Raw genomic sequence first — 14,279 nt, 5'->3', positions numbered from 1 at the left:
AGCTACTCGGAGGCAATGACCATTTTAGAAAACCCAAGAGTGGGCAATTCCAGCTGGCTGATCGCTGAGTGTCCGCTAAATTGGCATCACCACATCATTTTCAAGCAAATGTTGACTCCAGTTGTAATTTAGACTTTTTTTTCTTTTTGCTCCCACACCCAGTAATGACACGAAGCAATAAAGTGCACTGAAAAGTGGGCCACGACTTCGTTGAAAGTTAAAGCTGCCACGGCTTTTATCCAACACGTAAACTACTTTTCTCAAAGCAGCTTCCAGCTCCAGGGTGCTGCAATCTTTTTGCCCGTTTCCTCATGCAAATCCATAAGAATGTAACATAAGAACATCAGAAGAGCCCTGCTGGATCAGGCCAAAGGCCCATCTAGTCCAGCTTCCTGGATCACACAGTGGCCCACCAAATGCTTCAGGGAGCCCACAAGACAACAACCTGCATCCTGGTGCCCTCCCCTGCATCTGGCAATCTGAGGTAGCCTACCTCTAAAACCAGGAGCTTGCACATATCTACCATAACTTGTAACCCGTGATGAACTTTTCCTCCCGAAATTTGTCCAATCCCCTCTTAAAGGCATCCAGGCAAGATGCCATCACTACGTCCTGTGGCAAGGAGTTCCACAGATTAATTGCATAAATTAAATAAATCGGTGCTCGGCCAGAGCAGCAGGCAGAATGTGGTTAATCCCCCCTATGCCATGGGTGGCCAAACAGTGGTTCCCCCCCCCACGCCATGGGTGGCCAAACAGTGGTTTGTGAGCCACATGACAGCTAATGGCATATAACGTGCAGCTCTCAGAAGTATGTCAGCTGAGCTCCTTTCTGCATCACAGTTAATATAAAAGGCAAATTAATAATTTCAAGCTGTTTTCATTATTTACTGGGCATCAGCTGAGAGTCCACTGAATTTAATGTTTGTGGTTTAATGTTCGTGGCGAGTAAATATATTTAAGGATTGAAATGCTTCTTCAGTCTTGCAACCCTCAGATATCTGATGTTTATTGTATATGGCTTTTACATGACTTTTGGCCATTGCTTTTGGCCACCCCTGCTGTATACCTTCAACAGATCCTAAACTTCTCTCTCCTCACCAGGAGTACATTTGCGGGGCAAGATCTTGTCATGATATGCCCCCATGGCCATGCCCCTCAAAAACAATACAGCAAAACTTTTAAGAGTGCAATCCTAAATTAGAGATAAGTCAGCACAGGCCAGCACAGACTCACCAGAGTCACGAACGTGTCAAAAGCACATTTGTGCTGACTTGGGAGTCAGCTGGGTCAGCGCAGAGCCAGCTTCTGTGCTGGCAGAAGGGGGTACACTTGCGCTGACCCAGGCAGGGGGGGAAGAGCGTGGCAGGGGGCTAGAATGGAGGCAAGGAGAGGGTGATCCAGGAAGCGGATCAGGCCCAGAAGGGGAAGGATCTGGACATGGTGGCCTGTGCCAAATCCTAACCCATCCCTGGTCTGAGCAGCCTCACATGGGCTGCTTAGATTCATGCCAGCCCCACAGGGATGGCTGGAACTCCACACAAGAGGAAAAATCTCCCCTGACCCCAAGTTGCCCACCTCCTAACTTGCAAATTTGTTTGATCATTTTCTTCTCTTGCCATTTATTATATTGCATTTCAGGGTCTTTTAGCTCATTTCATCCCAAGCTCCTGCAGTGGGCTGCAAGAGTTTTAAAGGAAATGCATAGCCATTAAAGGGGGAGGGGGGAATTCTGTGTATGGCATCAAATGACTGCCAGGCAGGGGGAAATGAGGAATACGGTCCTCTGTATGCATGGGAGCATGTAAGGACTTCGGCCGTGCTGTATGCCCCAGTCTCTGGCCCCGAGAGCAGAACAGCTCCGCTCTTTCCTTCTTCACCCGAGTTGTGAATTCACATTGAGTCAAAACCTGGCTGGGGAATTCTTCCCGTCCTTACTTTCAGCGCGACAATTTAATAACGCTCGATAAAAATACAATTATGCAGAAACAAGAGGGTATTTACTGTTCCTGCCTCCCCTTTTTATTAACACAATCAACTTTATTAGTTGCCATAAAATGGCAACATTACTAGTTTTACAGGGAATACGATTTCCTGTTTTGCTCTTTTCCCTTTATTGCAATTAGTGCAACGATTCTTATTAATCCTGAAAGTTTTGCATTGAGGTCACTGGTAGGTTTGGGGGCCGGTTGTTCCTCCCCAATCATGTACTTTGCTTACTCAAAGGAAAGCATGTAACCACAGAGGCTTCTGGTGCAGCTCCCACATTTCACTCTAAAGTTTGCTTTCAGCTTGACATCAGTGAGATTTAAATTCTAGGTAAATGGGTTCTTAAAGGAAAAAAAAAAATACATGTGCCATTTGAATTAGCATCACTGTCTTTTCACCTGCACTAGCACAAAGAAACCATCGTGATGTTCCTGGTTGCAAAGAAAATGTCAAAGCTGCAGCACACATAAAAAGAAAAAGTTATATGAAAGAAAGAGTTTTGTATTATTCAGCTGGGGCCATGCAACTCATTTCCTACTGGGGGCTGATTAGCATTCATGATGTCTGCTGAGGGTTGGAAGTGACATCATTAAAAAGGACATGATGTCATTAAGCAGATCACGACCAGAAATATGCACTTTTTTCTCATTAGGGACTTGCTTAGGTCATTCCAGCCATCAGCATCATGACCCACCACAGAGAACGAGCTGGGGCACAGCTCTGGGAAGTTTGGGAATTGCTGTGATTGATCATGGCATGTTTTAAAAAACAACATACCTATTGCATACATACATACGAAGACCTTTATTGGCGTAGATCATACCTACTGCTTATATTTAATTTTCCACATTTTTAGACCGCCCTTCCTCCAACAAACAGGTGGCACACATAGTTCCTTCCCTCTTTCTGTCCTCCCAACAACCCTGCGGGGTAGGTGAGGCTGAGAGGTAATGAGTGGCCCAAGGTCCCTCAGGAAGCTTCGTGGCCGAGTTGGGGGTCTGACCCTGAATCTTCCAGGTCAAAGTCTAACACCAGAAGGGCCACACCATCCTGATTCTCCTATAAGCATCGTTGATTATCCAGCATCAGCTGAAATCCAATGTCAAGGCCCTGCCTTGAATTACACACTTTCAAAGTTATAATTAGGAGGTCTGTCGACCAATTAAGGAAGGCTTGGTTTATTTATCATCTGCATTGCACCGGCTAACTGATTAATCCACAAAAACTTGGCATACGATAGAAAGACAATGGACAAGTTATAGGGTGGACCACCTGCTTGGAACGCAGAAGGTCCCAGATTGAGGGTCTAGTCCTATCCAATTTTCCAGTGTGGGCGCAGCCATGCTCCCATGGGGCGTACGCTGCAGCCTGTGGTGGGGAGGCAGTCACAGAGGCCTCCTCAAGATATGGGAACATTTGTTCCCTTACCCCAGGGCTGCATTGTGGTTGCACTGCTGCAGGAAAGTTGGATAGGATTGGGCCCTGAATCCCTGGAAGCAGCTTCAAGTAGGGAAGAAAGAAATCCCTGTCTGACACTCCAGAGAGCCACTTCCAGCCATTACTGAGCTATATGGACTCGTGAACCAACTCAGATAGGGCCTGAGAGACAATCTCATAGGATTCCACAAGCTGTATCAGTATCAATTATGCTATACAAGTTGGCCCTTGATATCCATGGGGGATTTGTCCACACACACACACACACACACACACACACACACACACACACACACACACGGATTCCAAAACCTGCAAATAATTGAATCCATGGGCAGGGGTCATCAGAGGACCTCCAGACATGAAGGGCCTCACCGAACCTCCCAGATGTGACCAAAGTGCCTTCCAGTCATGCATGGGAGGTGTTCTGAAGTGTGCAGGGATTGCACACGGCCTCCAATCATCTCAGAATGTCTCCCAGTGACTTCTGAGAAGCACTTCCAGTTTTTCATCAAACTGGGAAGCGTTCTAAGGCTCTCGGAGACTGTGCGTGACCTCTGCATGCCTCAAAAGGCACTTTCGGTCACATCTGGGTGGTTCAGTGAGGCCCTCCAGATGTGGATTGGGACCTGCAGTAACTCAAATCAGCAGGTTCCAAATCTGTGGATGAGGGTCCACCTGTATTTGACATAAGTTTGAAAGCAGTATATTTGGAGCGCCCATCCTGTTTTTTTTTTTTTTTTTTTAAACGCAGCCGTGTGGAGACCTGATTTGGAGTAGGACCACAGCACAGGGAGTGGCTGCCAATTCCTTGGTTGAAAAGCCCCCTCCCCCACAGCTGCTGTTAGTAGTTACCAAGTCAAATGTATCCCCAAATTTTTGAGATGTTGCAAGATTGCCATCCTTGGAAAAGGGGGTGGGCAACTTGTCCAGGGTGAGGCCCTGTGGCATTGGGGCAGAATTCTGGAGCACCCGCATACCTGGGAGGGTCAGAGGGCAAATGCCCTGGGCGGGACCCCTGGGGGGTGGCACTGTGACCCAATACCATTCTTTTCAGCTTCACAGCTGAGTAAGGATTTGAACCCAAGTCTCCCAGTCCAGGTTCATTATACTGCCTGCCAATCAGGGTCAACCCATCCTTGATGCTGAGGCAGCAGACTGATCGGTGCGGGGGCACCACTGTAGACTGTCCACTTGCTTCCACTTTTGTTCCTCCTGGAAAAGGAAGAGGGGAATGGAGCGGAAAAGGAAGTGTGGAGGTGATGCAAGTGGTGGGTTGGCATTTCAGGTACTCTCTAGCCCAGGGGTGTCCAAAGTTTTCGGCAGGAGGGCCACATCGTCTCTCTGACACTGTGTCGGGGCCCAGGGGAAAAAAATAATTAATTTACATTTAAAATTTGAATAAATTTACATAAGTTTACATAAATGAATATATTAAAGATGAATTTATATGAATGAATGAAGGTCTTGCAATAGCTCAAGGTCGATAAAAGGCCTTGCACAAAGCAAGGCCGGCCTTTCCTTTGCTGCCGCTGCTGCATCACAGACATGAAACAATAAGCAGTGGAGGGGGCCCTCATCCCACAGCTCACGTGAGAGGAAACAGTTGCCCTCACGCTGAGAGCAGTTGCAACGGGCCAGAGTGGGCTCCAACAAACCTCCGGAGGGCCGGAGGCTCATTGGAGTCTGGGGGTTCCCTGAGGGCCGCATTGAGAGGCCTCAAGAGCCGCAAGTGGCCCCAGGGCTGGGGTTTGGGCACCCCTACTCTAGCCCACTACTCTCCTCTAATCCACACTACCCTCCTTTTCCAATCCAGAGTGTGGGAGGAACAGGGGCATCACCATCAATAGCAAGAGGCATTTTTGGACACCCCTGTAAGTACCAGCTGGGCTGGCTTTAGCCTGATTCTTAGACCATTTTGGCCCCATCAGGCCTGGTGCCTGGAGAGGCCCCCTGCTGCGGCAGAGAGCAGGTCACCCACAACCAGCACTTTGCACAGCTGTTGGCCCGAAATCAGACCCCTCCAGAAATAGTTGGCAGTGACCCGATGACGTCAGTGTGTCACCGACAATCTACTTCTGGGTGCTGTACTAGCACCTGGTGCCACTCCTGATCCAGGCCACCACCGCTCATCAAAGTAAATGGGGGCCCCCACTGTGTGGGGGGGCGGCTTGAAAACAACCATGTGTGGCCCTGCAAGAACGCTGTGGAATTGGTCTTGTAAGGCTGGCCCTGGGCGCCAGGTCTTGACGTGGCTTCTCTACTCTGCCACACTAAGAGAAAGGGAGATGTTGACCCTTCTGGACCCCTTGCTCTCGGGGGGTGAATGGAGACCCGTGCTGTTGGCGTAGTCCATGCGTGTATGTCCAGGCTCCGCCTCCAACCAAGAACCCCTGGACCAGAGCACAAAGACTGAGACATATCTGAAATACATAGATGGCCATCAAAGCCACCCCCCCACCCCCTGCAATTGTCTTTTGTATTAAAGTTATTACCATCTTGGGTTAGTCTCTCCTTACCCCTCCCCCCTCGGGTAAGCAGCACCTTCTTTGTGAAGTTAGATTTTAAATAAGCTCTGACCTTTCTCCAATACTAAAATGGCATATTAAATGTCACCAAGATCATTATTATTTTACAGCCTGGGGTTAACAATTTGGTGCAAAAATATATATAATTATGCTCTGACAGGTGCTATTCTAGAACGCATTTAACTAATCTAAATACTCTGCATTATTAGAGGGGAGAAATTTTTTCCCCCTCCTCTTTGACAACTTGTTCATACGAGAAGGGAATTTTGGCGGCCAGGCACACAGGCGGAACAAAGAGCTTTGCTCTGCCCTCCAAGAGGCTGGGCTGAGATTGTACTCCAGCAAGGGTTGAAGGTGGATGTCGTCTCAAATACCTCCCACCCCAGACTACCCCTCCAAGGGGTGGAGTTTGACTCCAGGGTTCCAATTCTGAGGTCTCCAATTCTGGAATCTCTGACTCCAGGGCTGCTCTTGGGCTGGCTGGTCCAGACTCCAGCCTTTTGCGGAGGACTGGGACACAGTCCGGACACAACTGCTTCCCCACCACCACCAATCTTCTAGCCGGATTCTGAGTTACTGCACAGGACATGGGTCATAACAAGGTCCATGGGGGGGGGGGGGTAAATTGTACCTGGGCCCAGCAATAAAAGGGGGACCAGGAACCAAAGGAGGGGAATCAAATTTCCTGGGATCTCACATTTTCCAGTCTCATAATACTACTATACCTCGTTCTTAACATAGTAAGAAACCCCCCCCCAACTCTTATCTCATATTTCTCCCAGGGGAAAAAAACAGCCTCTTTTCACTATCCAGGAGGGGGAGCCAATTACAGCGGCCAAGCAGTCAATAGAAGCCTTGTGGAGTCCTTCACTCACCCCGACAGCAACGAGACAGAGTGGAGAGAGAACATCGATATCGTCATGAACTGGTTCACCAGGGAGGCCTTTGATTTTGTCACCCTTTACTATGGGGAACCCGACAACACAGGGCACAAGATTGGCCCAGAGACCGAAGCCAGGAAACTGATTATCCAACAAATCGACCGAACCGTTGGCTACCTGGTGGAAGCCATCGAAAGACATGGCTTGAGAGACACCCTCAATGTCATCATCACCTCTGATCATGGCATGACCACGGTCAAGAAGAAGCCGGCCGTTGAGGAGATCATGTTGGCCAACTACATCAAGTTTGCGGATTTGGTCAAGTTTGACATTGTGGACTACGGGGGAATGGGCATGATCCTGCCCAAGCCGGGGAAAGAGGACGAAATCTATCTGGCACTGAAGAATGCCCACCCTCACCTGAAGGTGTACAGAAAAGACGAGATTCCCGAGAGGTTCCATTATGCGAGACATGAAAGGATTTTGCCCATCCTACTCTATGGAGATCCGGGTTACAGCGTGAATGGGGTGAGTTCAGTATTGCATCTAAGAGTGATCAGATTGAATGTAAGCCAAAATCTTCCCTTCCTGAAATACAGCTTTAATAATAATAATAATAATAATAATAATAATAATAATAATAATAATAATAATAATAATAATAATAATAATAATAATAATAAACAACTTTATTTCTATCCCGCACTTCTCCCTAAAGGGACCCAGGGCGGCTTACAACATATTAAAAACAGATTAAAACATAATTTACCAAACAGATAAAAACATATTAAAAACACATTAACAGAAACCATAAAAACAGTAGTCAGATAAAAGTCAGAATAAAAAAGAGCATAAAACAGCAGTTCTTAGAGGAATCAGGCCTGTAAAAAAGCAACTAAAAGATGTATAAAAGATGTTTAAAAGGCCGTGAAGTCAGAAGGCTTGTTTAAACAGCAGGGTCTTCAGGCCTCGCTGAAAGGTCTCAAGAGAAGGAGCCATTCTCAAGTCAAGGGGAAGGGAGTTCCATAACGTTGGTGCCACTACTGAGAAGGCCCTATTTCTTGCCGCCGCCCCACATACCTCCTTAGGCGGCGGCACTTGTAAAAAGGCCTTCTCTGATGACCTGAGAAGACGAGCCGGATTGTACGGGAGTAGGCGATCTCTAAGATATCCTGGCCCAGAGCAGTATAGGGCTTTAAAGGTCAAAACCAGCACCTTTAGAATGCATGATGGGGGAAGAGTCTGAAGCGGCTGCACTTAAGCTCCCTGCTTGTGGAAAGTTAGCATGTCAAGGAGATAGCTTGGCTAGAATTCTTCTTTGACATACTAGCTTTCCTTCGGTATCCGAGAGCATTCACAGCCCAATCCTAAACACACTTTCCTGGGAGTAAGCCCCACTGACTCAAATGGGACTGACTTCTGAGTAGACATGCATAGGATTGGGCTGTCAGGCATTTACAGCCCAATCCTAAGCATGTCTACTCCAAAGTAAGTCCCACTGTGGTCAATGAGGCTTACACCAAGGGAAGTGTCATAGGACTGTGGCCAGGCAGCCCAGTCCTAAGCCTCCCAGCACCCAAGGCTCCTGCAGTGTCAAAATGGCAACCACCAAATCCACAGGTGCTGGGCTAGCACAGGGAATCTTCTCAGGGTAAGGGAGCAATAGCCAAAGGGTCTCCTTGGCTCTGTGCCCACTTTTGAGTGGGTGCAGACACAAGGAGGATCAGGTTGGGCTGCCCAGGCTGGGAAGGAGGTGAGGATTGGGCGACAGCGCCTGCTGCCGTCTCCACCCAGGCTCAGTCCTTCCCTACCTCGTCCCATTCTGCTCAGTCCCTGACTCCTCCTGCCCCCAAAATATTCACCACCAGCCCAGTGCTGGTGGCCCCTCCTCTCTGGGTGCCACAAGCAAGCTCCACAGCACATGTGCAACATCCAGCGCCAGCACTCAGTAGGTGCTCCGAGCCCTCAAGACTGGGTAGGTGACTACCCACCTGCGTTCTGCAGTCCAGGAAGGACAACCCTCTGTATTTACAGCTCTCTGGCTCTATTTCCACAATCATGTACCACTCAATTTTTCCCCCCAGGCACACATCTAACATTTAACATGGTTAAAGTGTGGATCTGATAGTCGTGCCTGGTCTGCCTTTTTCTCATGGAGCAAGAGTGACATGTAGTGGCCAACCTGTCAAGTTCGAAGGCTTTATGCTTCCTTGTGTTTGGCAGTACGGCAGTGTGAACAGAAAAGCAACGGTGACAAGTTTGCTCTGTGCTAATGCCTGCTTCTTGTTCTTTTCCAGAGGTTTATCTTGTATTTCAATAAAGGCGATCATGGCTTTGATAATGAAGACATGGACATGAAGACCATCTTTCGGGCATTCGGTCCGGATTTCAAAAAGGGCTACCTGGCAGCACCTTTCGACAGCATCCACATCTACCCCTTGATGTGCCAGCTTCTGGGAGTCCAGCCAGAGCCCAACAATGGATCCTTGGTGTTTACCCAAGACATGCTGACTGCTGCTGGAGCAGGGCCAAGAAACTTCCTTCTTCCCATCCTCCTGGCTGCCACGACTGCTGCCCTGCTTCTTCTGATCCCCATTTCCATTGCATTGCACAGGACCATTCAGCGCAAAAAGAGGCAAATCATGCTTCCTAGGAGCAAAGAAGTGGGAATGTGACAGGTCTGGAAGCACTCAGTCAGGGCTTCACAGAGGAACATATTAAGGAGCACAAAGCTTCTTTTGGGGGGTACAGAAGTTCTCTTGAGCATCTTTTGGGGTACATAAGAACATAAAAACAGCCCCACTGGATCAGGCCATAGGCCCATCTAGTCCAGCTTCTTGTATCTCACAGTGGTCCACCAAATGCCCCAGGGAGCACACCAGATAACAAGAAACCTCATCCTGGTGCCCTCCCTTGCATTGGCATTCTGACATAGCCCATTTCTAAAATCAGGAGGTTGCACATACACATCATGGCTTGTAACCCGTAATGGATTTTTCCTCCAGACACTTGTCTAATCCCCTTTTAAAGGTGTCCAGGCCAGACGCCGTCACCACATCCTGTGGCAAGGAGTTCCACAGACCAACCACACGCTGAGTAAAGAAATATTTTCTTTTGTCTGTCCTAACGCTCCCAACACTCAATTTGAGTGGATGTCCCCTGGTTCTGGTGTTATGTGAGAGTGTAAAGAGCATCTCTCTGTCCATCCCCTGCATGATTTTGTATGTCTCAATCATGTTCCCCCTCTGTACACAATTTCTTTTGGGCTCCTTACTTTCTCAATTGGATCATAATTGCTACAAATTATATAAAACTGTGTAGGTTTACACAAAATGTGGAATGCTAGTCTTCACACAAAATATGCAAACATTTTCTGAGATCCCAGGAAATTTCTGGCTCCCCCTTTTTGGCTCCCAGGGCCCCCTTTTTCACCCCAGGCCCAGGTATAATGTGCCCCCTGCACACACCCCTCTCATGGGCCCTGGTGAGATCAGAAAATGTAAGATCCCAGGAAATTTTGGGGGCCCCTTTTTGTCCCCTGGCCCAGGTACAATTTACCCTTGCACCCCCCCATGGGCCCTGCACTCAGTGCTCAGGGAGGGGCCAACACTCAGTTCCACGTGCAAGACATGTTCAGCCCAAGGCATATGCATAGATTATACACATCCATTACAGATCTATGATGCATCATCCTCCATGTGTCATGTATACACACAATTTATAAGGGTGGGGGGGAATGAGAATCTAATCAAATGGCCAGGAAATGCAGGAGGCTTGTGTGTTGGCATCCTTCAGTCTCGGAAGACCATGGTGTCACGCTCTGAATGGTGGTTCTGGAACAGAGTGTCCTCTCCAGTGCGCGAAGCCTGGGTAAAGTAGGTATGGAGGATAGGCTGTTTCCCATGCAGCAAATCCCCCCTCTCCACGTCGCTGAAATGATCCAATGGAAAGGCAGAGGCCAATACGGTTGGTTCCAGCGGCGTCGCAGGAGTTGCCAGAACGTGACTGTGTTCAGCCATGAACTGCCTCAGGGACTCCGGCTCCGGATTTTGCCTCGAGGTTGACTCCTGAAGCCTTTTCCATAACTGGAAAACCATAGCCACAAGGCAGTGGAGGTTTGGGATCAGAGTTTTCCTTCTCTCAGATGAGCTGCCTTCCCAGGCTGACGAGTCCCATCTACCTGGTGGCTATTTAGTCGCTTCTTACGACAAGTACAGCCAAACTGAGGGCCTATTCTTATCCCCAGCCCCCAGGGAGTACAGGAGGCTTACTCTTTGTTGACTCTATGCAAAGCTTCAAACTAATGGAAAAAGATAATCCTTACAACGATTCACGTCAGGAATCAGTAGGGCCAGTGACACCATCGCTCCATTGCAGAGCACCTACTTTTCATGCAGAAGGTCTCCTGCTTAATCTCTAGGCAGGGCAAAGCCCCTGCCTGAAACCCTGAAGAGCTGCTGCCAGCCAGAGTCAGACAATACCAAGCTGGGTGAACCAAAGATCTGCCCAGGCGCACAGCAGCTTTGTGCATTGAGTCACAATAAAGCGATTGAAAATAGTTACATTTATATGGCTCTAAAGGGCGCCACCTCAGAGCTTCCAAACCCCACTCGTCCCCAAACTGCTACCAACTATGAACGGTTCACTCACAAGTGCAAGTTTGCCTGCACCCCTCTCGCCGCTTAAATGCTGGAAGTCGGAACAATGGGCCAGTCACGAGCGAAGCCTCTTTCCTTCCTGCTCCTCTGCTTCAAGGCACTCCAGGGCCAGCACCAACTCCAGGAACCTGAGGAGAGGTGGCAGGTTTGAACGGCTCTCAACCTAAACTCCCTGCTTGTGGAAAGTTAGCATCTGAGGTGTGACATTACTGTCTACAGCCGTCTCCCTAAGGCGCTGTACTTTTCTACTTCCTGCACACTTTTATCACTGATGGAACCCATTTTTGCCTGGCCCATAGACATACACATTTGATCCCTGTTCCATATATGCAACATTGGGCTGAAATGGCTGAGGCCCAAATGGGAGGTGCCGATGGGATGTGTGCTTCGTCCTGCAGTTGGGTGGCACTCATGGAGACCTCCCCAAAGTAAGGGAATGTTTGTTCCCTTACCTCGGAGCTGCATTGCCCTTAATGCAGTGCATGTATTCACTGCTGAAACAGAGACGCCTGCGTTGGCTCGGTCATGTTGTGAGAATGGATGATGGCCGGATCCCAAAGGATCTCCTCTATGGAGAACTCGTGCAAGGAAAGCGCCCTACAGGTAGACCACAGCTGCGATACAAGGACATCTGCAAGAGGGATCTGAAGGCCTTAGGAATGGACCTCAACAGGTGGGAAGCCCTGGCCTCTGAGCGGCCCGCTTGGAGGCAGGCTGTGCAGCATGGCCTCTCACAGTTTGAAGAGACACTTGGCCAACAGACTGAGGCAAAGAAGCAAAGAAGGAAGGCCCATAGCCAGGGAGACAGACCAGGGACAGACTGCACTTGCTCCCGGTGTGGAAAGGATTGTCACTCCCGGATTGGCCTTTTCAGCCACACTAGACACTGTGCCAGAACCACCTTTCAGAGCGCGATACCATAGTCTTTCGAGACTGAAGGTTGCCAATACAAAAAGTGCATTAAGTGCATTGCCTGCACTTTCCATTGCTGGAAAGTGGGTTAGGATCGCAAGTGTCCTGAGGCTTCCCTGCAGTCTTAAATTGAGCTTCCAAAAACTAGAAACACAGTTTCTGACCACGTTGGGAGCCTTAGACGGCTTCCCATGCAGACCTACAGAAATGAAAGGCTCCATGCCCAGGGCATTTGTCCCTTTTTCTTCAATGGCAGGTCTGCTGCTGAAGGACAGCGGCATCATCACCCAAGAGGAAAATGAGCAGCAGGTCACAAGCCATTCATTGCAAACCCTTGTTTATTTACTCCAGTAAAATATCCGTATCGCCACAAATCACATTTGCGCCCTGCAAGCCTCCGTAAAACACCAGCAACACTCATTTCCCAGTCGTAACATCGTCACTTTTCACTCACACATTGATTATTCCGGAATGAAATATCAATGCGAGGATTACGAGGCCCTGAAAAAACAGCGCAGTAAACATGAATCTATAAAACTTCCTCCTGGATTCAATCAGCCGGCAATTATGAGGGTTATTTTTTTCCCCTGTCTGTGACAGCAGAACACCCCTTATGCCTTCTCATTTTGTCTTCTCTGTTTCTGCGTCCTTAAAAAGATATCCCTACTGCACACTGTTGTACAATGGAACAGAGTCCTACATTTTCAAATTGCAAGGCGCACCTTCTTTCAAGAAAAGTCAGTGCAACATCTGGGGTAGGCAGAAGTGCCACAGGGAAAGGGGGCCTAACACAGGCCTTACACACCTGGAAAGCTTCGTGGCTGAGTGGGAATTTGAAGCCAGGTATTCCTGGCCCAAGCCAATACTCAGGTCATTACACTGGCTCTCCAAGTACTTCCTGATCAGCTAGAGCAGCGTGGTCCCAACACGTGGCCCACGAGCTAAATGTGGCCCATTAAGCCCTTGTTGGCGTCCTCCAAAAGTCCACTGCAGCCCTAACCACCTCATTCCACTTTAGTGTTTTTTTGGTCTTCCTGCTGTGCCATTCCAGCTTCTCCTTTGAAGCCAGAACAGTGGGGCAGGGAGTGTCACCCAGGGATGTCACAAAGGCACATTTGCACCAACTTAGGAGTCGGGGAGGCCAGTGCAAGGAGTTGCGCTGACCTCCCCGCACCAGATCCAGGCTTGGGGAGGTCGGTTTGCATCGGCCAAGCTCGACCGACACAGGGGTCTGAGGGGGCATGGGGAGGGCAAGGAGGAGGCAGGGAGGAGACATTTCAGGACAGGGGGAAGGTGGGCAGTGGGCATTCCCAGGGGCAAGCAGGGGCCAGGATCCTGACCCCATTCCCGGGCAGCACGGTGTGGCCTCTGGCCGCTCCATTCTGGTCGGATCTGCTCCACCTCATCAGGCAGCACAGATGTGAGTAGACCCATTGGGGCCACTGCAGCGCGACACAGGGTAAAGGGAGAGTTTTTCCCTTGCCTCGGGTAGCGCTGCTTTTGGCCCCAAACTTACACTGGATGCAGCTCAGGCTCACTGACCTGCCTCCTCCAGCGCAAGTTAGGATTAGACTGTTAGTCTTCAAACCTAAGCTGTGATCAGCTAGAGCAGGGGTGCTCACACTTTTTTGGCTCGAGAGCTACTCTGAAACCCAGCAAGGCCCGGAGATCTACCAGAGTTTTTTTTTACAATGTTTGCGCCATCATAACATATAACATTTATGTGTACAATGTATGTTGGTGTACCTTGAGCCCCACTGAGTATAACAGGACTTACTCCTGAGCAGACATGCCTAGGATTAGGCTGTGAGGCTGCAATCCTAGCCACACTTACCTGGGAGTAAGCCCCATTGAGTACAATGGGCCTTACTCCCG

The 14,279-nt window shown here is 49.1% G+C and overlaps 1 protein-coding gene across 1 annotated transcript in view; it reads left to right on the top strand.

Annotated features, from left to right (window-relative positions):
- The window catches only part of LOC136663853 (ectonucleotide pyrophosphatase/phosphodiesterase family member 7-like), a 28,448-nt gene extending 18,939 nt beyond the window's left edge, over positions 1–9,509 (top strand). The window contains exons 3-4 of the mRNA XM_066640813.1: positions 6,736–7,362; positions 9,132–9,509. Of these exons, the coding sequence (XP_066496910.1) occupies positions 6,736–7,362; positions 9,132–9,509 (1,005 nt within the window). The remainder of the gene's footprint in view (positions 1–6,735; positions 7,363–9,131) is intronic.
- The last annotated feature ends 4,770 nt before the right edge of the window (positions 9,510–14,279 follow it).

The sequence above is a fragment of the Tiliqua scincoides genome, chromosome 13 (assembly GCF_035046505.1).
Source record: "Tiliqua scincoides isolate rTilSci1 chromosome 13, rTilSci1.hap2, whole genome shotgun sequence".
Taxonomy (NCBI): Eukaryota; Metazoa; Chordata; class Lepidosauria; order Squamata; family Scincidae; genus Tiliqua; species Tiliqua scincoides.
This window is presented reverse-complemented; position numbering and strand designations above follow the sequence as displayed.